The sequence below is a fragment of the Astatotilapia calliptera genome, chromosome 11 (assembly GCF_900246225.1).
Source record: "Astatotilapia calliptera chromosome 11, fAstCal1.2, whole genome shotgun sequence".
NCBI lineage: Eukaryota > Metazoa > Chordata > Actinopteri > Cichliformes > Cichlidae > Astatotilapia > Astatotilapia calliptera.
Genome location: NC_039312.1, coordinates 6,418,183 through 6,445,388, shown reverse-complemented (window position 1 = coordinate 6,445,388; position 27,206 = coordinate 6,418,183). Strand labels below are relative to the sequence as shown.

Sequence of the window (27,206 nt, the reverse complement as noted above, 5' to 3'; positions counted from 1 at the left end):
CCTGCAGAGCGAGAGCGGAGCGCTCTAATAGGGTGATATGGTACTACAAGGTCATTAAGATAAGATGGGGCCTGATTATTTAAGACCTTGTATGTGAGGAGCAGGATTTTGAATTCAATTCTGGATTTAACAGGAAGCCAATGAAGGGAAGCCAAAACAGGAGAAATATGCTCTCTCTTTCTAGTCCCTGTCAGGACTCTTGCTGCAGCATTTTGGATCAGCTGAAGGCTTTTCAGTGAGTTTTTTGGACATCCTGATAATAATGAATTACAGTAGTCCAGCCTGGAAGTAATAAATGCATGAACTAGTTTTTCAGCGTCACTCTGAGACAGGATATTTCTAATTTTAGAGATGTTGCGCAAATGGAAGAAAGCAGTCTTACATATTTGTTTAATATGTGCGTTGAAGGACATGTCCTGGTCAAAAATGACTCCAAGGTTCCTCACCGCGTTACTGGAGGCCAAGGTAATGCCATCCAGAGTAAGAATCTGATTAGATACCATATTTCTAAGATTTTCAGGGCCGAGTACAATAACCTCAGTTTTATCTGAATTAAGAAGCAGAAAGTTAGCGGCCATCCAGGTCTTTATGTCTTTAAGACATTCCTGCAGTTTAACTAATTGGTGTGTGTTATCTGGCTTCATGGACAGATAGAGCTGGGTGTCATCTGCATAGCAGTGAAAATGTATGCTATGTCTTCTAATGATACTGCCTAAGGGAAGCATGTATAATGTAAACAGAATTGGTCCTAGCACTGAACCCTGTGGAACTCCATAATTAACCTCAGTGTGTGAAGAGGACTCTTCATTTACATGCACGAATTGGAGTCTATTAGATAGATATGATACAAACCACTGCAGTGCAGTACCTGTAATACCTACAGCATGTTCTAATCGCTCTAATAGGATATTATGATCAACAGTATCGAACGCTGCACTGAGGTCTAGCAGGACAAGCACAGAGATGAGTCCACTGTCAGAGGCCATAAGAAGATCATTTGTAACCTTCACTAAAGCTGTTTCTGTGCTGTGCTGAGCTCTGAAACCTGACTGAAACTCTTCAAATAAACCATTCCTCTGCAGATGATCTGTTAGCTGTTTGACAACTACTCTTTCAAGGATTTTTGATATGAAAGGAAGGTTGGAGATTGGCCTATAATTAGCTAAGACTGCTGGGTCTAGAGATGGCTTTTTGAGTAAAGGTTTAACTACAGCCAGCTTGAAGGCCTGTGGTACATAGCCGATTATTAGAGATAGGTTGATCATATTTAAGATCGAAGAATTAATTAATGGCAGGACTTCTTTGAGCAGTTTTGTAGGAATGGGGTCTAAAAGACACGTTGATGGTTTGGAGGAAGTAATTATTGAAGTTAACTCAGAAAGATCAATTGGAGAAAAAGAGTCTAACTTAATATCAATGGTACTAAGAGTAACTGTAGATAATATTACATCTGTGGGATGATTACTGGTAATTTTTTCTCTAATGATAAAAATTTTATTTGTGAAGAAGTTCATGAAGTCATTACTAGTTAACGTTAAAGGGATGGTTGGCTCAAAAGAGCTCTGACTTTTTGTCAGCCTGGCTACAGTGCTGAAGAGAAACCTAGGGTTGTTCTTATTTTCTTCAATCAGTGATGAATAGTAAGCTGTTCTGGCTTTGCGGAGGGCTTTCTTATAAAGCAGCAAACTATTTCTCCAGGCTAAATGATGATCCTCTAGATTTGTGACACGCCATTTCCTCTCCAGATTACGAGTCATCTGCTTTAGGGTACGTGTTTCAGAATTATACCACGGAGTCAGATACTTCTGATTTGAGGCCTTAGTTTTCACAGGAGCTACAGTATCCAGAGTCGTACGTAGTGAGGAGGTGAAATTATTAACAAGATAATCAACCTCTGTTGGGGTAGCGTTCAGATAGCTGCTTTGCTCTGTGTTGGTACAGGGCATTGGAGATGACAACAGTGGGTGGATTATATTCTTAAACTTAGTTACAGTGCTTTCAGAAAGACATCTACTTTGATAAAGTCTACTCTTCACCGCTGTGTAATCAATTATTGTAAAAGTAAATGTTATCAGGAAATGATCAGACAGGAGAGGGTTTTCAGGAAACACTGTTAAATGTTCAGGTTCGATGCCATATGTTAAAACAAGATCTAGAGTGTGATTAAAGTGGTGGGTGGGTTCTTTTACATTTTGAGAGAAACCAATTGAGTCTAATAACAGATTAAATGCCATGTTGAGGCTGTCATTTCTCCATATGGATCAGTCGCTCATTTTAAAATTTAAAATACGAGTAGAAAGTGATTTTTTGACTGTAAAAACCACAAGCATGTTTAACGAATCATTTTCATAACTTGAAATACAAATAGAAATTGTACATTTAAAAAAAATGCACAAGTTTTGCAAACAAAGTTATATGGTACTATTTACCTAAAAATGCAGCCAAGGCTCAGACGTTTTTCATATAACCATTTAAAACAATTTACAGAATAATCAGCTGTTCTGCATCAAATAAGAAGGTACACAAATTATTTATGCAACTCCAAAAAATTGTTTGTGTTCACTAGAAGACAGATGAGAACAGCACAGGGATAAACCTGCAGGTCTGACAGCAGTTGTGTCACTGCAATGTGCCTTTGGTGGCTTTTTAGCACCAATTGTGACGTTCACTAGTAGAACTGACACACAAAACAAAACAACAACTACACTACACACTAACTACACTAGAGAACACACTAACTCAATACTCCAAACACGGTAAACATCACAAATCTCTCACATATCAAAACACTCTCCCTCTCGCTCCTCTCGCTGGTCACTAAAACTTCCCTCTCTTCCCAAACAACCAAATGATAAATGGCCTGTATTTGTAAAGCACTTTACTGGTCCCTAAGGACCCCAAAGCGCTTTACACATTCAGTCATCCACCCATTCACACACACACATTCACACACTGGTGATGGCAAGCTACATAGTAACCACAGCCGCCCTGGGGCGCAGTGACAGAGGCGAGGCTGCCGGACACTGGCGCCACCGGGCCCTCTGACCACCACCAGTAGGCAACGGGTGAAGTGTCTTGCCCAAGGACTCAATGACCGAGGCTGTCCAAGCCGGGGCTCGAACTGGCAAACTTCTGATTACAAGGTGAACTCCCAACTCTTGAGCCACGATTGCCACATGTTGCCATATCATTTTTTGATTGGTCGACATGGTAAATTTTCCACCATAGGGATGGAGGGTTTTTCTTTTTTTTCACTCATAAGCAAAGCGTGTTTGCTAGCGCTCTCCTTAGAAAACACAGTTTTTACCGTTTCTTCCCAGAGTAAACGCCACTGTCTTATTCAGAAAAAAACAAAACAAGAAAACATCAATTTTACGTGGCCTATCAACACTATTTAAAAGTTGGTATATAGCTTGAAATCCGCACGTTCGACCCAAGTTGAAACGGAGACTCTGAGTCCGTCGACCCCAGAGGGTTAATCAGAAAGCCTTAAGTTAGCTAGTTATGTATCGGGCTAATGTTTAAAGCTTTCACTTGAGTAAATTAACTCATATTACTGCTAAGTGATGTTACCTAAGTTCACAGCATATTCCATAATAGCACTGCAATACTGCATCACACTCAGTGCATTTCAATCATTTCTCCAGTAACGTACACGTACTGGAAAATTATTTACTAGGACTCACCTATCATGCAGAGCGCAAACTCCGCCATTGTCGTTTTCCCATCAAACACTCATTAAAACAGCAACCTACAGGTATGTGTGGAATACACCAGGCACAAATACACGCACACGCAGGTATGTACTGCCAATTTCCACATTTATTGAGTTGTTTGTTTTGACAGCTGACTCAGTCGCACAGCCTGACAGCTCACGAGCCCAGCTGATCTCCTCGCCGCTCCTCCCCGTCTCGCTATAAACACAGCGGAGGGAGACCATCATCAGTACATAAACACCATCAGCTGTTCTTACCGGCCTCGCAGCGCCGCCCTGTTGAGCCTTCTGCTCCACTCCTCCCCGGCAGCTGCGCCCGGGGCCACGCCTCCGCCACACACCCCCACCGCCCGTTCGAGGCCGGGGAGCCGTCCGGCCGAGCCAACTCCCCCCCTCGCGAGCGAGAGAGGAAATCGGCCACCGCCATCTGTGCCCCCGGCCTATGGATCACCTTGAACTTAAAGGGCTGCAATGCCAGATACCACCGGGTGATCCGGGCGTTGGCATCTTTCATGCGGTGGAGCCACTGCAGCGGGGCGTGGTCCAAACAGAGGGTGAATGAGCGTCCCAGGACGTAATAGCGCAGGGAGCCGACCACCCACCGGATGGCCAGGCACTCCTTCTCCACGGTGCTGTACCGGCGCTCGCGCTCCGCTAGCTTCCGGCTGATGTACAGGACAGGGCGGTCAGCTCCCCTCACCTGCTGAGACAAAACGGCTCCCAGCCCTCTGTCCGAGGCGTCAGTCTGCAGAACAAACGGGAGGGAAAAGTTAGGAGTGTGAAGCAGCGGCTCCCCACAGAGAGCGTTTTTCACTCGCACAAACGCCGCCTGGCACGGCCCCGTCCACTGGACCAGATCCGGGGCACCCTTTCGAGTGAGATCGGTCAGGGGGCTGGTTAGCTGCGCAAACCCCGGCACAAAGTGACGATAGTAACCCGCCAACCCCAAGAACCGTCTCACCTCCTTTTTCGTCCTGGGGCGCGGGCAGGATGCGATAGCCGCCGTCTTCTCCACCTGTGGCCGCACCTGCCCGCCCCCCAGGTGGTACCCCAGATACTGCACCTCCCTCCGTCCAACCGCACACTTCGTCGGATTGGCCGTGAGCCCCGCCCCCCTCAGGGACTCCAAGACCGCGGCCACCCGCAGCACATGCTCCGCCCAGGTGTCGCTGTGGATGATCACGTCTTCCAGGTAGGCGGCAGCATACGCCGCGTGCGGACGCAGTATCCGGTCCATGAGACGCTGGAAAGTGGCCGGGGCCCCGAACAGGCCGAACGGGAGTGTCACGAACTGGTATAAACCGTACGGAGTGGAGAAGGCCGTTTTCTCCCTGGCCTCGGCAGACAAGGGAATCTGCCAATAGCCCTTGGTTAAGTCCAGCGTCGTGAAAAAGCGGGCCGTGCCTAACCGGTCCAGGAGCTCGTCGACCCGAGGCATGGGTTAGGCATCAAAGCGTGACACTTCGTTCACCCTGCGATAGTCGACACAGAACCGTATAGACCCATCCTTCTTCGCCACCAGAACGATGGGGCTACACCAGGCGCTGTGCGACTCTTCTATTACTCCCATCCTCAGCATTTCCGCCAATTCCCTCTGCACGATTTTTCGCTTATGCTCCGGGAGCCTGTAGGGCCGTGAACGCACCGTCACGCCGGGCTGCGTCACAAAATGGTGCTCGATGAGGGACGTCCAGCCGGGCAGGGGGGAGAACACGTCCGCAAAGCGCTGTTGCAACGCGACAACATCCGCTCTCTGGGCCTGTGTGAGATGGTCATCACAAGGGAGGGAGGTGGGAATGATAGAATTTGGCACCTCAGGCCCCAACTCATCTCTCTCCTTCACCAGGCTCACCAGAGAAGCGGTTTCGACCTCTCGCCACTGTTTGAGGAGATTGAGGTGATAAATCTGCGCGGCTCCTCCCCTGTCCGACCGAGCGACCTCATAGTCCACGTCCCCGACACGCCGTGTGACCACAAAGGGACCTTGCCACTTGGCGAGCAACTTCGAGCTGGAAGAAGGGAGTAACACAAGCACTTTATCCCCCGGTGAAAATTGCCTGAGTCTAGCCCCTCTGTTATACAGGCGTTGCTGACGCTGCTGAGCCTGGAGCAAATTCTCCCGTGACAACCTCCCCAAAGTGTGGAGTTTTGCTCTCAGGTCCAACACGTACTGAATCTCATTTTTGGCGGGGGCTCGGACCGTCCTCCCAGCTTTCTTTAATCAGGTCGAGCACCCCACGTGGCCTCCTGCCGAACAGCAGTTCAAAGGGAGAAAATCCCGTGGAGGCCTGGGGCACCTCCCGCACTGCGAATAACAGAGGGTCTAGCCAGTGATCCCAATTGCGTTCATCCTCGTTAATGAACTTCTGAATCATGGACTTTAAGGTCTTATTCAGCCGCTCCACCAGCCCGTCAGTCTGAGGGTGGTAGACGCTGGTCCGAATAGATTTAATGCCCAGTAATTCGTACAGTTCCCGCAGTGTACGAGACATAAACGACGTGCCCTGGTCAGTCAGTATCTCTTTCGGGATTCCGACTCGGGAGATGACCTGAAACAGTGCCTGCGCCACACTCTTAGCCGAGATGGTGTGCAGCGGAACTGCTTCCGGGTACCGCGTTGCGTAATCCACCAGGACTAACACAAAGCGGTAACCGCGTGCACTCCGGTGAAACGGCCCGATGAGGTCCATGCCGATGCGCTCAAACGGGACCTCAATGAGGGGGAGAGGGCGCAGAGGCGCTCTCGGTATGGCCGGCTGGTTAACAAGTTGGCAGTCCGGGCAGGACGCGCACCAGCGGCGCACATCCGCTCGGATGCCAGGCCAATAAAATCGGGCCGTTATTCGCTCCAGAGTTTTCTCGTAGCCCATATGCCCTGCCATGGGGTTATAGTGGGCCACCTGGAAAAGCGTTTCCCGGCGGCCCTGCGGCACCAACAACTGGGTGTGTGTTTCCTCAGTCTGAGTGTCACGACTCACTCGATATAATCGGTCATTTAATAAGACGAAACGCGGGTAGGTCTGTGCGGCCTCAGGGCGCACCACGTGACCATCAATAGCCATCACTTGGTCAAAGGCTGAGCGTAGGGTGCCGTCACAAGACTGCTCCAGTGGGAAAATCACCCATGGGGGACACTTCCCGGGGCCGGCGGGACGTCCCGTGAGGGACCCGCCGGCTCCTCCCCCCCGGAGTTGGTGTCGGACGACCCCGCGTCACCGCTGAATGCCGCGCACACGCTACACCCCGCTTCCGGTCGTGATCGCACTCCCGCGTACTGCCCCAGTAGCTGATGAAACCCCGGCCAATTGGTACCCAGAATCAGGGGGTGCGACAGGCGCGGGCTAACCGCCGCCGTTACCCTATGTGTATGGCCCTTGTATTTAGCAGCAGCGGCACTATGGGTACCGGTGCACATCACCATGAACACACCTCACCTCCAACCATTCTGCCTCCAATAATGCCCCGGGGCGAACCAAGCCTTGGTGCACGAGGGGTCTGTGTGCAGCCCGTGTCCACCAACGCTTGGCGTATACCCCCTCGAGTCCTTACCGGAATACTGTATGTCCCTCCTGGACCGGGGGAGGGTGCTGGGGCGCCAGCAACGCGGAACACCTGCCCCACTTCCATAAGCGGACAATCCCTCCTCAGGTGTCCCGGCTGCCCGCACTTCCAACACTCCGGCCCCGGCGTTTGTGCTGCCCTCCGTGGCTCGGGGGCGGCTCCACTCGGCTCGGTTCCCCTGGACGGCACCATCGCCGCGAACGGGTTAGTGGAGCTCAGCGCCGGCAGCCGCTCTGCCTGCCCTGGTGCCGGCACACGGCGCCTCGGGGCCGGCACTGGGGCCTGTTTGGTCGGCCTCCGTCCGGCGTCCCCAGACTCCCCTGCTCCAGCGGCAAGGTGGTCCTCCGCCAGCGTCACCGCTACCTCCAAGCTTGAGGGCCGGTGGCACCGGACCCATCTCGCCGTCTCCGCTGGCAATCCTTCCGTGAACTGCTCCAGCACCACCTTGTCCACCAGCTTCGTCTCGCCCTCCGATGTTCCCGGCTGCAGCCAGCGCACCGCCGCGTCGCGCAGCTGTCGGGCCCAGGCGAATGGTCGGTCCGTTGTAGCCAGCCGACAGGCCCGGAACCGCCGGCGATGGTCTTCGGCGGTGAGCCCCAGCCTGTCCACCACCGCCCGGCTCACATCCGGGAAGCTGCTCCTTGACGTCGGAGGCAGACTCAGGGCCGCTGTTTTGTGCCTCCCCAGACAGCAGGGGGAGCAGCCGCGGAAGCCCACTCCTCCCGCGGCCATTGGCAAGCCTCCGCCGTGGCACGGAAGGTCTCCAAAAAATCTGTGGGTCGTCCCCGTCCCCCATCCGGGGCACCGTCACCGACAGTGGCGAGGGCTTCGGCGTGGCAGCGGCCCCGACCAGCCGCTCCAGAACTTGTGTCTGTCGGTCCGTTTGCTCCCGCAGCGCGGCCAGGTGGGCACGCTGGTCGGCCGCCTGATCCCGGCTCATCGCCGCCATCTCCGCCAGCATCTGCGCCAAGTATTGCAGGGGCTGGGCGGGTGGCACGGCCTGTGGGTCGGACATTTCCCCACCGGCACTTTCCTGGGTTCGGCACCACTTGTGGAATACACCAGGCACAAATACACGCACACGCAGGTATGTACTGCCAATTTCCACATTTATTGAGTTGTTTGTTTTGACAGCTGACTCAGTCGCACAGCCTGACAGCTCACGAGCCAGCTGATCTCCTCGCCGCTCCTCCCGTCTCACTATAAACACAGCGGAGGGAGACCATCATCAGTACATAAACACCATCAGCTGTTCTTACCGGCCTCGCAGCGCCGCCCTGTTGAGCCTTCCGCTCCACTCCTCCCCTGCAGCTGCGCCCGGGGCCACGCCTCCGCCACAGTAATGTTAGCGCACTCATCCCCGACTGTCCGAGGGAGGGGCGGGGTCACACGTTGAAACAGACAGAGGTGCAAGGCAGCCCAGGCGGGGAAAATTTGCTTTCACATTTTGCGACTCATTTTATTTCTCTATCTGATAAGAAAACTATTCAATCAGATAGTTATTTGTGGTGAATGAAATACAGTTACACTTTCAAGCACTTTTAAGCACCACATCTGAAATTCAAGCACTTTTTCAAACCTTAAAAGGACAACATTAAAAGTCAAGCATTTTCAAGGATTTCAAGCACCCGTACGAACCCTGCTGTATCCAAAAAATACACTGCACCCAAAATATTTCATAGTTCAGCTACACTGATCAATCTAATAAACTTAAACCTGCACCATCCTCCCAATTCTGGTATTCTAAAGAGTACTTAGCGGAAATATTAAACAACCTAACTAATAACCAGCCACAAAATAGGGAACCACCACCCACCCTCCTCCCTGTCTGCTACATAGAAAAGGATCCTGGTGTTATTTGTCTCTCAGAAACAGTTCATAACTTCCCTTCAACTCATTCATGTCACCTAAAAGGTAAACCTGTTTCTCCATCACCTGTTCAGCTCTGATGATTCAGTAAGGACATCTCCTGTTTCCCTCTTACCACATATCCAAACCGACATCATGACCAGCAGCTTTACATCTGTGGCTCCAGCAAACATCAGCTGATACTAGAAATTAATATTAAATAAATTCTAACAACAGCTGATCAAGCTTAAACGTGCTGCTGTTGATTAACGCAACATCCGGCGGTTTCCTCTTTCTGGCGCAAAGTGGGTGATAAACAAACAAGAGAGAAAAGCCGATCAGCTGATCAGTTTCATGATTGAAGTAGCAACAGGAGAGGGAGGGGGAGAGAATGAGAGGAGAAGAGGCAGCTGTGCAGCAAAGACACAGAATAACTCCAGCTTTGTGTCTTTGTTTCACTCTCGCTGAAGTCCGGGAGAAATCGATTCCTTTTCGCCTAAACATAAAATTCCGATGGCCAGTCCAGCTGTGGCTCCATAAATCAGTTGTTAAGCTTAATGTGGAAAAGCTATACAAACATTCAGAGTTGAACTTACACACTTGCTTTACTTCTACAGGGAGTGCAGAATTATTAGGCAAGTTGTATTTTTGAGGAATAATTTTATTATTGAACAACAACCATGTTCTCAATGAACTCAAAAAACTCATTAATATCAAAGCTGAATGTTTTTGGAAGTAGTTTTTAGTTTGTTTTTAGTTTTAGCTATTTTAGGGGGATATCTGTGTCCGCAGGTGACTATTACTGTGCATAATTATTAGGCAACTTAACAAAAAACAAATATATACCCATTTCAATTATTTATTTTTACTAGTGAAACCAATATAACATCTCCACATTCACAAATATACATTTCTGACATTCAAAAACAAAAAAACAAATCAGCGACCAATATAGCCACCTTTCTTTGCAAGGACACTCAAAAGCCTGCCATCCATGGATTCTGTCAGTGTTTTGATTTGTTCACCATCAACATTGCGTGCAGCAGCAACCACAGCCTCCCAGACACTGTTCTGAGAGGTGTGCTGTTTTCCCTCCTTGTAAATCTCACATTTGATGATGGACCACAGGTTCTCAATGGGGTTCAGATCAGGTGAACAAGGTGGCCATGTCATTAGTTTTTCTTCTTTTATACCCTTTCTTGCCAGCCACGCTGTGGAGTACTTGGGCGCGTGTGATGGAGCATTGTCCTGCATGAAAATCATGTTTTTCTTGAAGGATGCAGACTTCTTCCTGTACCACTGCTTGAAGAATGTGTCTTCCAGAAACTGGCAGCAGGACTGGGAGTTGAGCTCGACTCCATCCTCAACCCGAAAAGGCCCCACAAGCTCATCTTTGATGATACCAGCCCAAACCAGTACTCCACCTCCACCTTGCTGGCGTCTGAGTCGGACTGGAGCTCTCTTCTGCCCTTTACCAATCCAGCCACGGGCCCATCCATCCGGCCCATCAAGACTCACTCTCATTACATCAGTCCATAGAACCTTAGAAAAATCAGTCTTGAGATATTTCTTGGCCCAGTCTTGACGTTTCAGCTTGTGTGTCTTGTTCAGTTGTGGTCGTCTTTCAGCCTTTCTTACCTTGGCCATGTCTCTGAGTATTGCACACCTTGTGCTTTTGGGCACTCCAGTGATGTTGCAGCTCTGAAATATGGCCAAACTGGTGGCAAGTGGCATCTTGGCAGCTGCACGCTTGACTTTTCCCAGTTCATGGGCAGTTATTTTGCGCCTTGGTTTTTCCACACGCTTCTTGCGACCCTGTTGACTATTTTGAATGAAACGCTTAATTGTTCGATGATCACGCTTCAGAAGCTTTGCAATTTTGAGACTGCTGCATCCCTCTGCAAGATATCTCACTATTTTTGACTTTTCTGAGCCTGTCAAGTCCTTCTTTTGACCCATTTTGCCAAAGGAAAGGACGTTGCCTAATAATTATGCACACCTGATATAGGGTGTTGATGTCATTAGACCACACCCCTTCTCATTACAGAGATGCACATCACCTAATATGCTTAATTGGTAGTAGGCTTTCGGGCCTATACAGCTTGGAGTAAGACAACATGCATGAAGAGGATGATGTGGACAAAATACTCATTTACCTAATAATTCTGCACTCCCTGTAGTTTTCTCCGAGATGAAATGCTGCAGTTTGGAGGCACGTAGAAAGGCTCCAAATGCTCAACCAGACCGCCGACAGGCCTCGCACGCAACAGCCGCTCTATCACGTGACGAATACTGATCTACTGTGCTAAGGTCATGAGCTGGGTTATGCCATGTAGCAAGTTTTGTGAGGTGATTTTGTGATACTTCGGATCGGATTAAAAAATTTTTTATTTGTCTCCGATATCTGATCCAGTAATTTAGGTCACTATCGGACCGATACCGATACGTTATATCGGATCTCTCCATGTCTAGTTTTTACCGGGGTAAATTGCCATGGTAACATATGCTGTGAACTTATGCCAGAGCAGTTTAAGATCCAGATTAGAGAGCAACAGGTATGACATCACTGCCTCTTGGCCAGTAAGCTGCCACCATTCCTGGAGGATCAGTCCGAGCTCTGTGCGCCAGCAGTAGGTACACAGCATGAGCTCAGTAAAATTAACAAAAACAACACAGATGTTTCACGCTGCAACACTGCCCCCTGGTGACGGGAAACAACTACAAGAAGCAGATTTTGGTTTCTAAGGTGCTGAACAAAGACACACACCTATGTGGTGGCATATTTCTCTATAAATGATAAAAAATGAAGATTTTCAATAAACTTTTTTAACAAGTCAGGAAAAAAAATGTACTGATCTATTGGGCAGTTTGATATAATCATATATATTGGATGACGATATAAAAACGTCTATGGTTTCATTTTACGCTATCGTTTGTTTCGCAGTTCGCAAAACTGTTTACGGCAATAATTTTTCATGGTTTTGATGGTCACTGTACTTGTTATATTAATTTAGTTAATTAAGTTCTCTTTCTCTTATATTTAATATAACCACACTATGCACGGAAAAGTGCCTGTTTTTATGCGTTGTCGTTAGCAACAACGACGGTAAAACCATTGCGTGTCCGCTTGTTTATTTTCCACATAAACCTTTCACAATAAAGCTCAAGATCCTGTTGAGACCTTTCAAAATAAACGGAATCATGTGAAAGAGTATGCAGAGTGTTTACGGATGACAAGCAAAAAGAGCCGTCAGGTGCTAGAAAATAAGCCTTAGACTCAAACGTTAGAACAGGCTTTTCCCCGCAGCACGCCGTGTAATAAATACTCAAAGAAATATTGGCTGTTACAACTTGTGTCTAAAACAAGGTTAAAACACTCGACTCCAGGTACATGACGCCCAGCTGGAAACACTTCACACAAGTCGAGCTGCCCGAGATTCACAGAATTTACAGAAAATGTAAACTTTTTGTGATTTATATCGTTGTTGGGACAATAGATGTCTTATATCGGGATATGAGATTTTGGTCATATCGCACAGCCCTACTGATCTACACTAATTAAAGGTGTTAATGATCACATCTGGACTCACCGAGCCTTTCTGCAGTTTCTCACAGCTGGAATCAGTCTGTGTCGTCCCTGCTCTGATGTGTTGTACTTCTGCAGGTCCAACTCATCCAGAACCTCCTCTGACATCTGCAGCATGAAGGCCAGAGCTGAGCAGTGGATCTCAGAGAGTTTCTTCTCTGATCTGTTCTCTGACTTCAGGAACTCTTGGATCTCCTGATGTACTGAGAGGTCGTTCATCTCCATCAGACAGTGGAAGATGTTGATGCTTCTGTCAGGAGAGATTTTATCACTGTTCATCTCCTTCAGGCTCTTGATGACTCTCTGGATGGTTTCTGGAATATTCTCTGTCTGACCCAGCAGACCTCCTAAGAGTCTCTGGTTGGACTCCAGACAAAGGCCATGAAGGAAGCGAACAAACAGGTCCAGATGACCGTTTTTACTCTGGAGGGATTTAGACATGACTCTCATCAGCAAATCATCCGAAAATGAAATGTAATAGTAAGGATCATCTGGATTATTTTCCAGGAAGTCCTTCAGCACCTCTGTCTTCCTGTTGGTGTGACAGTGGAACATGTAGACTGCAGCCAGAAACTCCTGAATGCTCAGATGAACAAAGCAGTAGACTGGTTTCTGGAAGATCACACACTCTCTTTTGAAGATCTCTGTACAAACTCCTGAGTACACCGAGGCCTCTGTCACATCCAGACCACACTGCTCCAGGTCTTCTTGGTAGAACATGATGTTTCCTTTCTCCAGATGTTCAAACGCCAGCCTCCCCAGCTTCAGAAGAACTTCCCTGTCAGCCTCCGTGAGCTCCTGTGGACTCGCCTCACGTCCCTCATGGTACTTGTTCTTCTTCCTCTTTGTCTGAACCAGCAGGAAGTGTGAGTACATGTCAGTCAGGGTCTTGGGCAGCTCTCCTCTCTGCTCTGTAGTCAACATGTGCTCCAGAACTGTAGCAGTGATCCAGCAGAAGACTGGGATACTACACATGATGTGGAGGCTCCTGGATGTCTTCATGTGGGAGATGATTCTGCTGGACAGCTCTTCATCACTGAATCTCCTCCTGAAGTACTCCTCCTTCTGGGCGTCATTGAAGCCTCGTACTTCTGTTAGCCTGTCAACACACGTAGGAGGGATCTGATTGGCTGCTGCAGGTCGGGAAGTTATCCAGACGAGAGCCGAGGGAAGCAGATTCCCTTGGATGAGGTTTGTCAGCAGCTGGCTGACTGATGACTTCTGTGTGACATCAGACAGCAGCTTCCTGTTGGTGAAATCCAATGAAAGTCTGGTTTCATCCAGGCCGTCAAAGATGAACAAAAGCTGAGAGACAGCCAGCTTCTCTGCTGTGACCTTCTGTAATGTTGGATGGAAAACATGGAGCAGCTCCAGAAGACTGCACTGCTCATCTCTGATCAGGTTCAGCTCCCTGAATGAAAGCAGAACCACCACACTGACATGTTGGTTCTCCAAGCCCTCTGCCCAGTCCAGAGTGAACTTCTGCACTGCGAAGGTTTTTCCAACACCAGCCACGCCATTGGTCAGAACCACTCTGATGGGTCTCTGTTGGTCAGGTAAGGCTTTAAAGATGTCCTGGCACCTGATTGGACTGTCATGGAGGGCGTCCATCTTGGAAGCTGTCTCCAGCTGCCTCACCTCATGTTGGGTATGAACCTCTTCACTCTGTCCCTCTGTGATGTAGAGCTCAGTGTAGATCCTGTTGAGGAGGGTTCTACTTCCTGTTTCATCACTTCCTTCAGTCACACGTTCACATCTCCTCCTCAGACTGATCTTATGTTCATCTAAAACCTCCTGCAGACCAACATCTGCTGAAAGAAAGAAAAACAGAAATAAAACTCTTTAATGTCTGAACAACAACAAGAAGTCCAGTTTTCAGAAATGAGTCCATCAGCAGACAGATGTTCAGTCTTACTTTGTACACAGCTGCTCTGACTGGCTGTCTGCAGTCCAGCTCTGCTTCTGGATCTTTCTCCACACTGGGGACAGGACGAGTCTCCTGATGAAGCAGACTGGTCCCAGTATGAGGAGATGCACTGTCTGCATAACCAGTGTCCACAGCTGGTAGAGACTGGATCCTTCAGGACGTTCTGACACAAAGCACAGCAGGACAGCTGCTCCTCCTCACAGACACCACTCCTCTTCCTCCCTCTGTGAACACATTTCTTTATCACTAAAATCATTGACTGTCAGTGACAAACATCCAGATTTGATGACACTGTGCAGAAGCTCTGATGGTCACAGAGAAAAGTCAAAGTGGAGAAACTTGAGTTTGAGTTCAGAATCCAAGTTTCCTTTGCTGTTCCTGTCTTATTAAACACAGAGTGATCAGCCTACAAACTCCACAGTAAAAGCCTTCATCACAGAGCTGATTATGTCCTTCACTGGATGTACTGGAAGTTTGGGATCCATCACTTTGAACTGACCTTTGACCTCCTCTAAAAACTGTGGTGGAGCAGCGGTGTCACATTAAGAGCTTTCAGCTTTATTTTGAAAGAGTTCAGTCAGCAGGAAGTGAACTTCTGGGTTCTGATTTTCTTTCTCTTATTTTACAGAAGTGAAAAAGAAGAAGTAAAAGCTTTGAAATGATCCGAGTGATATTTTTGAACATTGCCACCAAATTGAGTTCAGCCTCCAGCAGTAACTTTGTTTCATGATGCCTCCCTGATGATGTGATGTTTGATTACAAACCTGTTTATGTGTTAGACATTAATCACATGAACACAGGCAGAAAAAAGAAGACAATGAAACAAATGACAGAAACGTGTTCATTCACTGCCATAATCCATATTTTCTATGTAGAGATGTTTGTAAAGAACACGTGTGCAGCGCTTTGTTCTGAGTATCTGCTGTCAGCACACAGTGCAGCAATAACTACAACCACACGTTTCTGTAGATCCTGAACATCAGCCTGGAGGAATCTGACCTCAGGTCTGCACACAGAGGAGCTTCACCTCTGGGATGATGCTGGCTTCAGCTCCTTCCACAATCAGGCAGAAGCTTCTGCACCATCAGGACACAAACAGAGAGGAGCTTCTATCCTCAGACCATCCAAGTCCTAAATCAGAACATGCTCCCCTCATAGCATCACCATCAGGGTTTAAACAGGACCTTACATCATGTTCTTGTCTCACTGTCATATTTCAGATCATACCTGATTCATTATGACGTCACACGCTGCTACACTGATCCTGCTGCTTCATTACTGCTGATATTACTCTGCTCACTCTGTTCAGTTACTCTGTTTACATCACTTTGCTCATTTGCTTTGTTCTGCTTGCACTGCTCTGTCAGTACATGCTGTGCTAATGTGGCACAAAGCACTTTAACATTACATCTGCACAATGTTTCATTATTTCATTTAATGATTGTTTCTAATGTTTTGTCCAGTCACAGGAGCAGCTCAGCACATTTCACTGTGTTGTACGTGTTTGACGATGCCTGTGACAAATAAACAGCCTCGGACTCTTCAATCTTCTTCTTTCTTTGGAGATCAGCTCAGTGGCCTGTTGAGACCATCTTTCTGTTTCTGATGACTCAGTTCAGATTATTATCCTGAGTCCAATATTCCTCTCTCATTTGTGTTCTGGGTCATCTTTGTCTCCTTTAAGTTTAAGATCACTTTTATGTAGACATATAAAATTACAAAGTGGTCACAGAATTTCAAACACCCGTAAATGAGTCAGCAGCTCTCTTACATGGTCAGCTGAGCTCCATGACTGAAGAACATTGTTGCTGCAGGTTCATGACTGAAGTTTGGAGGTATGTCTTTGGACCAGTCACTCCTCACAGATACACAGCTGGATACTGGAGACTGTGACCTCTGACCTCTGCAAACACAAACACATCACATTCATATGACATGAATTACTGATTAATCTCTGTTTAAAATAGTTTAAGCAGCTGCAAACACACAAACTGGATAATGTGATGGTTTCTGTCAGTAATAGTTGTCTCAGATTAGAGTACAGACTGCTGCAGAGATGTTCACATCAACAGAGAAGAAATCATTACCTTGGATTGCATTACTACTAGGATTAATACTAGCATTATCGTACCCGGACCACCATTAGGAATCATTTGGTGGTGGAAACTTTTCTCAGATTTGATTCAGATTTGATTCAGGTTTTTATAGAACGATCCAGCCAAAAAAAATATACCATTAGGTCAGGGGTCAGCAACCTTTAACATCCAAAGAGCCATTTGGAGCCGGTTTCCATGCAAAAGAAAACACTGGGAGCCACAAATACTTTTTGACATCTAAAATGAAGATAACACTGTATATATTGTTTTTTACCTTTATGCTTTGTGTGAACAACTAAGGTGTGTTGCTTGTGAAATCCATGAAGTGCTACAGAGAAAATTACATTTTATTTATGTAATTAACACATTTTGAACTCTTAAAGAAATATAACAAAAGGAAAGACACCCAGCTGAACTAAAATGATCCAGCAAACAAAAACTGTTGTGAGTCACCACCCTTATATCACCTTTGGGCTTTTGGAGCCTTGACCTGACTTTTAAAAAGATAATTGAATTGAATAATTACAAAGTGGTCACAGAATTTCAAACACCCGTAAATGAGTCAGCAGCTCTCTTACATGGTCAGCTGAGCTCCATGATTGAAGACCTTTGTTGGTGCAGGTTCATTACTGAAGTCTGGAGGTCTTTCTCTGGACCAGTCACTCCTCACAGACGCACAGCTGGATGCTGGAGACTGTGACCGCTGACCTCTGCAAACACAAACATCAATAACTGATCAGTTCTCTCTGACAGCCATATGACCAGCTGATCACTCTGTGATATTGTGTCTGCTTCATAACGCTGACAGGTCAGCCAATCATCAGCCAGTTTTTCTGTCTCTGAATGAACTCAATTTGTTCTCAGCTCTCCTCTCTGATTCTGCTGCACTGACTTCACTTAAACTTACAGAGTTCAGATCTTAGCAAGAAAACAAGTCAATAAAAATCAAACTCAGATCAAACAGTTTGAACCAATCACAGATCAATGATTCTGTCATGGTTATGTTGAAATGACTAATAAAGTTAGGAGTGTTCTTACATTATTGCTGCAGGTCCATGACTGTAAGGTGGAGGTGTTTGTGTAACCCCGTCACTCCTCACAGACACACAGCTGGATGCTGCAGATGCTGCTCCGTCCTCTTCCTCCATCTTCTTGATGTCAGGGTGGAGTTAGTCTGAGAGGTAAACACACACACTCAGAGGTGTTGTTGTACTGGAAGCATCACACTGACGGGATTCTAATGTTGGAGCTTTGGCCCTAAAGTCCAAACCAGTTATTTTAGAGGCTCAAAGTCTTTAAAAAACACCAAAACTATCACATTATTTAATAAGTACATGATCAGGTGGATGAAGGAACTCAGAGTGTTTGGGATCATCATCATGGTGAGGAGCCCACATGTTACAGCTCCTTTGGAGAGAAGCTGAGGATCACTGCAGGAAGTGAGCTCATGAAACCAAAGTGCTGTTTGTGAGCAGGATGACTCTGTGTTATTGGGCCTGCTCTGTGTTCTACATAAGATAAGATAAGATAAGATAAGATAAGATAAGATAAGATAAGATAAGATAAGATAAGATAAGATAAGATAAGATAAGATAAGATAAGATAAGATAAGATAAGATAACCTTTATTAGTCCCACACGTGGGAAATTTGTTTTGTCACAGCAGGAAGTGGACAGTGCAAAAGTTATGACGCAAAAATTAGAATACAATAAGAATAAATACAGTACACAGCTGTACAGAATAGAATAAAATAATATACTATATACAGTAGAATAAAATAGAATAAAAATATACAATAAGATAAAAATAGAATACGAATGCTATATACAACTGAGTAAAAATACAACGATGCCAGAAAAGATTATTGCACTTAGTGTTATTGCACATGTGTGGATGTGTGTGTTTGTTCAGTTAAAGTCTTTGTTGTGGAGTCTGACAGCAGTGGGGAGGAAAGACCTGCGAAATCTCTCCGTCCCACACCGTGGGTGCCGCAGTCTCCCACTGAAGGAGCTGCTCAGTGCTGTCACAGTCTGCTGCATGGGGTGGGAGACGTTGTCCAACAGGGATGACAGCTTAGCCGCCGTTCTCCTGTCACTCACCACCTCCACTGGGTCCAGAGGGCATCCTAGAACAGAGCTGGCCCTTCGGATCACCCTGTTCAGTCTCTTCCTGTCCCCAGCAGAGATGCTGCCGCCCCAGCAGACCACACCATAAAAGATAGCAGAAGCCACCACAGAGTCATAGAAGGTCTTCAGGAGTGGGCCCTCCACCCCAAACGACCTGAGTCTCCGCAGCAGGTACAGCCTGCTCTGCCCTTTCCTGTAGAGGGCGTCTGAGTTATGAGTCCAGTCCAGTCTGTTGTTCAGATGAACACCAAGGTACCTGTAGCGGTCCACAGCCTCAATGTCCATACCCTGGATGTTCAGTGGTTGCAGTGGAGAATGCTTGTGCCTGCGGAAGTCTACCACCAGCTCCTTGGTTTTACTGGCGTTGATCTGGAGGTAGTTCAGCTGGCACCAGTCCACAAAGTCTTGAGTCAGTCCTCTGTACTCCTTGTCGTCCCCATCAGTGATGAGGCCGACTATTGCAGAGTCATCAGAGAACTTCTGCAGGAAGCACTGGGTGGAATTGTGGGAGAAGTCTGCAGTGTAGATGGTGAAGAGGAACGGAGCCAGAACCGTTCCCTGTGGGGCCCCCGTACTGCAGACGACCCTGTCCGACACACAGCCCTGAGTCCTCACATACTGTGGTCGGTCGGTGAGGTAGTCCAAAATCCAGGTAGTGAGGTGATGGTCCACTCCAGAGTTCTCCAGCTTGTCCTTCAGAACCGAGGGAAGAATAGTGTTGAAGGCACTGGAGAAATCAAAGAACATGATTCTCACAGTGCTTCCAGCGGTCTCCAGGTGAGCGAGGGAACGATGTAGGAGGTGAATGACGGCATCATCCGCTCCAATGCCAGGCTGGTAGGCAAACTGAAGTGGGTCCAGTGATGAGCTTGTTAGGCGCCGAAGCTGAGCCAGGACCAACCGCTCCAGGGTCTTCATCAGGTGGGATGTCAGAGCCACCGGCCTGTAGCTGTTGAGGTCCTTGGGGCGTGAAGTCTTTGGCACTGGTACAACACAGGAGGTTTTCCAGAGCTGTGGGACTCTTCCCAACCTCAGGCTCAGGTTGAAGAGGTGCTCTTCTATTGATCTGAAGTATGATCAATACTTCAAATATCTGTAAACATATCATCTTATATTTGTTGCACTTGGTCACATCTGTCTTTAAAAATAGATTTTTAATGTCACTGAGAGTTCTTTTCTACCTTTATTGATTTATTTTGGAAAAAATTAAATATAAAGCTGCCAAAAACTGCCTGCAGCTTCTGCTGTGACAGGAAACTACTGCCAGGATCAAAAAAACTTCAGATTATTCATCACAGAGTGTTTATAGATCACAGGACACGTTACAGTTTTACTGTCGATGTGTTAGTTTAAAAGAATGACTTGATAAGGTCTTACTGTGAATCTGCGCGCTCATTGGCTAATACCCTGAGACTGACAGGTGGTTATCCAATCAGCGTGCGGCATCACACGGACATAAGTTTGTTTCTGAAGGGATTTTCAGATTAGACCTGATGTTTCTGCCTACAGCCTGTTTACCGATATAATCAATATCAGATATCAGAGCAACAGAAACCTCGGTGATCAGGACGCCGGGACTGAGAACAGGAAGTGGCTCAAACGTCGCACTTTCATAAAATCAGCCTGAACTCCATTCAGAGTTTCTGTCGCCATTTTAGTTTTTAAAAATGTCGTGTTAAAGGCGGGTCTTACTGTGAACTGCGCGTTCATTGGCTAATAACTTGAGATTGACAAGTCGTTATCCAATGAGCGCGCGGCTTCTCCCGACATAAAGATGTTTCCTTTGAAAAACCAAAGTCTGATTATTTTTGCCTCCACTGATGGAGCCTGTTGTTCCCGCCACAGAGACACAGTAATGTCAGAGCGGTGTTAACACTCACCTGCCTCAGCACAGCTCTCACTCTCCTCCTGCTCTCTCAGCTAAACTCACTTCCTCTCTACTTACAGGAAACCATCGCTCAGAGGAGCCGACCGGCCTCACGTTTCACCCACAGACACGAACAGCATGGAATTATGTTATGTCATAAGAAGAAACATATTCATGTTAACACTCACCTGCCTCAGCTCCACCTTCTTCCTCCTGCTGCTCTGAACGGAGGATCAACACTTTCACTTTCACTGCTCCTCCCTAAACACAGAGGATGCTGGGACTTGTAGTCTTTACCTTGTGTGATATTTATAGCTGTGACACTAAATCACAGCACGAAGACTACCTGCAAACATGTCACAGGCGATAAAAGTTTCACATTAAAGGTGAAGTTATTTTTCTGTCTCATGTTCAATAAACAGTGAGCTGGGAAAACTGAAGAACAGACTTCAGACGTTCCCTGCAGAGTTTCTGCTGCATGTCTGCATGTTGCTGAGACTGAGCTGATGATGAAGCTGTGATGGGTTTATGGCACGTTTGGTTGTGGAGAAGAGTTTTACTGTCAGTGCAGGTGAAATGATCAGAGGTTACAGCCTCTGGCACTGGTTAAAGTGGAGGCAGCGATCAGGACGGCTGAGCAGCAGAGGTCTCGAGGGTCCTAAAGTGTAAAAACATCAGTGTTAGTAACACAAAGATCACAGAATGGGATCATCCACACAACACTAACATCTAAATCCACGGCAGGAACTCTTCCAGTGTCCTGAAAAATCTGCGATGCTGAGATTAAAATCTGTCTGCTCATCTTAATGCAATATTTACTAAAGTCTGGTAGAAGTTTTACTGATTTCCAGTCACTTAGAAGACGTGTGGATAGGTGGTGGGTTGTAGAGCAGACTAAAAGCTTTAGGTTCATCCTCTGATTAAAAACAGATACAGGAAGTATAACCCTGGTGTAAGACAGGAAACAGCAACACGGCAGCCATCTTTTTCCTCCCATGATGACCAGTGTCCCAGCAGAAGCTGGGGTTTGTTAGATCCTGTTCGATCCAGAGGAAACAGGCTAAAAGAGTCGATCAGGGGGGGATCATGGTTTTATTATGTGCTTGTTATGATTGAAGCTCTGGTTGTGTGTTAGAGACAGAACCTGCAGATTCCTCCACTCTCCTCTGCAGGAATCAGCCTCTTGGCTGGTTTTATTCACCCAACGTGAATAAAATCATCAAACTAATCCAAGTTCATTGTGAAATACCTGAAAATGGAGGAATAAATCTGTCAGTTACCGTATAAAGTTTGAGTTTGTCAGTGTTTTACACGGAGACGGTCGTCAGATGTTGAATGTTTAGCATGAATGTTCCACATCTGGAGAAACCTTCAAGATTAAAGCCAGTGAAAAGCGGTTCTCTGGCACCAGCGCTGATTCTGACTGTGACCTTCACCTCTGCAGGGTCGCCGCTGCTCGTGGCTGAGCTCGTGTTTGTCAGGCTGACAAAATAAAAGCTTCTTCATTTCTGTGGCTGAAGAGGAGTCTGCTCTTCTTCACCAACAGGAAGTGAAACATTTCTCACTGATTCTGAAATCTTCACTTTTCTCACAAATTCACAGTAACACACACACGGTTGTGTTTTCATATCCTTGTGGGGACATCTATTTGACATCATGCTCTCCTCAGCCTTTTACTCTAACCATTAAGACTGCATGCCTAACCCTGACCTGACTGTCCCTGACACTAAAACCACATCCTGAGTCCCAAAAATGTCTTCAAACTTGTGGGGACGGGCATTTTGGTCCCCACAAAGACATGTAAACAAGTACACACACACACACACACACAGATATTAATGACCTCACAGGTTCATGTTTGGGGCTTTTAGCATCTTTGTGTGTCGGTCAGATTTAATTCACTCTTGTTTTGAGGTTTTGTGCCTTTTTGTTTCATTCTTTGTGCGTTTATTTTCTCTTTAAGCCTTTCAGGACTCGTGCTGTTGGCTTTTTCCTGGTGTGTTATTAGTATTTTTAATTTCTAAACCTATTCTAAAACAGGGGTGTCAAACTCAAATACACAGTGGGCCAAAATTCAAAACTGGAACAAGGTCGCGGGCTAACATTAATATTTTTTGAAAAACAAATCTTCCTCCAGATTTAAGAATTAATCTCTTCTTATGGACTAAAACAAGTTTTGCTGAAAAACTGAATATGGAACAAGCAAAGCTTAATACTAAACAATATATATATTAGCTGTATAATACCAGTAGGCCATCTCTAATAATAATTTGGTATGGCTTCGCGGGCCAAATGTAATATGCAAATTTCTGCTTTTGCCTGTTTAGCGCTGCTGAGCAGGAAAACCCAGACGAACAAAAACCTCTTTTAAGTAAATGTTTGAGTCACTTTGGGTCTGAACTGTAAAAAACTGCAGACTGAAACAGATTTGAAGGCATCACAGGAACAGCTTCACATTCAAAACATGAAAGACAGGACTTTTATTTTGAAACACTCAGGAAATGACAGATGGAAAGTTTTTTAATTAAAACAAATTATTATTTTATGCATTAAGTTCATACAACCACCAAAACTGTGATGATCCTCACATCAGCTTTACTGTGTGAGGTCACATACACGATCATTAATGTTACTATTATTATTATTACTATTGTTACTATTATTATTACTATTGTTACTATTATTATTATTATTATTATTATTATTATTATTAGAGACTTGCAGAGAGAAGAGGTGGAAACATTTTGATTTTCATAAATTTAACAGGCTAAAAACCTACAAACACATTTGGTGCTGAAGAAAAATGGAAACTATCAGAACATCAGAATAAAAAAGCTCAAACTGAAACCTGTGGGGAGGTCTGAGTGAGACACAGCAGAGCCCCACGGTGAGTGTCTGTCCGTGTCTGTGGAACAACAACGTTTGGATCACTTGCAGTTGCAGAGCAGCGCGGCGCAGAGCAGCGTGGCGCCTCGCAGCGTCCAGCGCTCGGGCGGCTGCAGGCTCCTCAGCTGCAGGGAGAAGATGAAGTTCAGTTCGGTGCGTCGAGGCTTCTTGTAGACGGAACACGAGTACAGGCTGACCGCCCCCCCGCCACCAGGGGGACGCTTACTGTCGGCCATGTTGGCTGAGCTGACGGCAAAGACGTGGACCACAGGGAGGGGGGTGAAGAGGACCTGAGGGGCCGAGACCAGTGTTGGGTAAGTTACTTTAAATTAGTAACTTAGTTACATTACTAGTTACTTCTATCAAAAGTAACTCAGTTACTTCAAGTTACTTGTTACTTTCAAAGTAACTAGTTACTAGGGAAAGTAACTTTGGTTTTACTCAGAATTCTCTTGTTAATGTGTTGCTTCCATAACTTTGCCAGTCTTCTAGCTTGCTTACTTGCCACAAGTGCACTGTGCCACCTACCAATAGAAAGGAAAAGATAATGTGCGTATTTCCACGAGAGAAATCCCATGCCACTAAACTTTGACCACTTTGGATGTCAGCAGTTGTCTACAAAGGTACCAAGTATGTCAAAGGCTATGTTTCCATTGTAGATGACACTGATGATGGCTTGGTTTTTGGGAAGATAGCTGTGATACTTGTTAATGATTCTGAATTATACTTTGTGCTCGAGTTGCATCACTCAGTACTCCTCATTGACCTTGGACTTCACTGCTTGCGTTGCCCTACAGAAAGAAGTGTGTGTGTATGTGTGTGTATAAATGCACAAGAACATGTATTATTACCCACTACCACTTTATAACATGGTAGGCCTTTTTGTTGTCTCCCTACACCATTCAGTTTCCTACTAATTCTTTTTCAGGGATGGAAATTGAAGAAGAACTCACAAGCGTCCTGCCAGCACTAGACAGAGAGAAAATATTCTGCATTGTAGAACATCTGATGGACGTCATTGGTGTACAAAAAAAAGTGACCTTTTGTTTGTAGAGGCAGAAGATCTCAAACCCTTTCTCACACCAATTCAAATACGTAAACTTCTACTTGCATTTAAAGGAGGTTTGTGTAGGTTCTCTACAACCCACAGACTCATAGACTTGAGTCTATGATTTGAAGGTCACTCATAGACTCATATGTCACTGATGAGCCCTTTTTTCCTCACCATACCATTCTACACATGTTCTTTGAAAGTGTAATATTGAAGAGCTTTTTGGGGCTCACATTTTCTGGTAGTTAATTAACATGGAAAACCTAAACAAAAGTAGACTCTGAATCTAATGCCATTAACCTTTCATTGGTAGTGGTAGGACTAAGGGTGTAAAGGTGTGACAAACTGTAAAATATAGTTTATGTTTCATTGTATTTTTCAACATTTCAATGCAAGACCTTGAGTTTGTAGTTCTTTTGCAGTCCTGGAATTGATCATTTTGATCTTTAGACAAGGTTCATAAAAACTGCCTTTCTGTTACTACTCTATCCTAATTGCAGGATTCATCTTTTAGTGAGGACATATTTGTTGAAATAGCCATATAAAGTAACTTTTCCAATGCAAGTTCACTCCAGAAACCCTAAACATGCATCTTGTGAAGAGGTTGCTCAGATCATTGTAAACAGATACCCTGAAACATTTGCAGGTTTTACTGAAAAGGGAGAAAGACTGGGTTGTGGACATTATTCACTACTAAGAAGCATCAAATCTAGAGTTGAACATGTTAATCGAGATAATACAACACATAGACTTTGTCAAATAAAGAGAACCAGGAATGAGGACGACTGCAGTCCCAACAGTAATGCAACCTCACCTAAAAAAAGTTAGATGCTTTGTTGATAGCTATGGTTGTATAAATTGGCAGCCACTTGAACTTCCTGAGGGGGAAACGCTGCTGGCTTCTTTAGAGGAAACGAAAGACATCCTGTTAACAATTTTTAATTCACAAGGACCTGGAGCTGTGGAGAGACCTGATGTGGATGACTCAGACACTGAGATTCATCCTATAGCTGTCAGCGATCATGGTCCTGTATCTTTAACACTAATGCACAAGAATAATACTACGCCAAGAAAAAACTGGATATTTAATATATCACTACTTAAAGATGAAGACTTTATTAAATATTTTAAAAAAGAGTGGACTTCATATTTGGACTATAATGACACTCCCGAAACATCAGCTTCTGTTCTATGGGAAGCAGGGAAAGCTGTGATGAGAGGTAAAATAATTTCTTTCTCATCACATAAAAAGAAAAAAGAAAACAAAAATATTCAGGAATTAGAAAAAAACATCAAATCACTAGAAGAAGCCTACGTGTCCCACCGAGATCAGGAAACATTGAACAAAATACGCAAAACAAAACTAGAATTAAATGAGATAATTTGATAAAAAAACAAAATTCTTAGTACAAAGACTACGCCTACAAAATTATGAACATGGTAATAAATCCGGTCAATTTCTAGCAAACCAGCTAAAAATAAATAAAGAAAAAACAACTATATGTGCTGTTCAAGATTCATCTGGGAACACAATATATGATCCGATACAAATAAACAACATTTTCAGGGATTTCTATAAAACGTTGTATTCACCACAAATAAACCCATCTAAAAAAGAAATTGATCAGTTTTTGGACAACATAACTCTTCCAAAATTATTGGACACTCAAGCAATGGCACTGGATTCACCATTGACACCAGGTGAACTCCAGGAAGCTCTGATAAGTATGCCCAATAATAAGGCTCCAGGTCCAGACGGCTTTCCTGCAGAATTCTACAAAGAATTCTGGTCGATTCTAGCACCAGTTTTCTACAGAACGTTGTTGGAAATCAAAGAAAAGGGCAGACTTCCATCAAATATGAATTCTGCAAACATTAATCTCCTGCTAAAACCAGGCAAAGACCCTGTATATCCCTCAAGCTATCGTCCAATATCCCTTATAAACGTAGACCTTAAAATAATCTGCAAAGCTCTCTCAAAGAGACTGGAGAAAATAACCCCCCTCTTAATTCATCCTGACCAAACTGGTTTCATAAAAGGTAGGCACTCATCAACAAATACACGTAGATTACTTAATTTGATAGACTACTCGTACAGTAAAAACCTAGAAACTACAATATTCTCTTTAGACGCAGAAAAAGCATTTGACAGAGTTAACTGGAAATTTCTATTTGCAACTTTACACAAATTTGGTTTTGGATCCTCTTTCATAAACTGGTTAAAAATATTATATAACTCCCCAACAGCTTGTGTCAGAACAAATGACCAGACATCCTCCAGCTTCTGTCTCTTGAGGGGCACCAGGCAGGGATGCCCCACTCTCCCCTTCACTGTTTGCAATTTTTATTGAACCACTAGCAGCAGCAATTAGACAGAATTCAGTAATTAAGGGCATAAAATGCAAGAACGTGGAACATAAAATCAGCCTTTATGCGGATGATGTGTTACTCTTTCTCCAAAATTCACAAACCAATATCTCTGGGGTGATTGAATTGATAAACTCTTTTGCAAGAATATCAGATTACTCAATTAACTGGTCAAA

General features: G+C 45.4%; 1 protein-coding gene across 3 annotated transcripts in view; it reads right to left on the bottom strand.

Moving 5' to 3' along the window:
• LOC113031764 (NACHT, LRR and PYD domains-containing protein 12-like) overlaps positions 1 to 20,997 on the bottom strand; it is a 56,159-nt gene extending 35,162 nt beyond the window's left edge. For 2 of the 3 annotated variants that reach the window (XM_026184152.1, XM_026184154.1), the window contains exons 1-6: positions 20,915 to 20,997; positions 17,772 to 17,907; positions 17,312 to 17,443; positions 16,409 to 16,540; positions 14,626 to 14,861; positions 12,715 to 14,521 (exon numbers count right to left, since the gene is read on the bottom strand). In XM_026184152.1, the coding sequence (XP_026039937.1) occupies positions 12,715 to 14,521; positions 14,626 to 14,861; positions 16,409 to 16,540; positions 17,312 to 17,443; positions 17,772 to 17,881 (2,417 nt within the window). In that variant the 5' untranslated portion in view covers positions 17,882 to 17,907; positions 20,915 to 20,997. Of the gene's footprint in view, positions 1 to 4,343; positions 4,461 to 12,714; positions 14,522 to 14,625; positions 14,862 to 16,408; positions 16,541 to 17,311; positions 17,444 to 17,771; positions 17,908 to 20,914 lie in introns of those variants that run through there. The other variant, XM_026184153.1, reaches the window with a different exon arrangement.
• Positions 20,998 to 27,206: the final 6,209 nt, after the last annotated feature.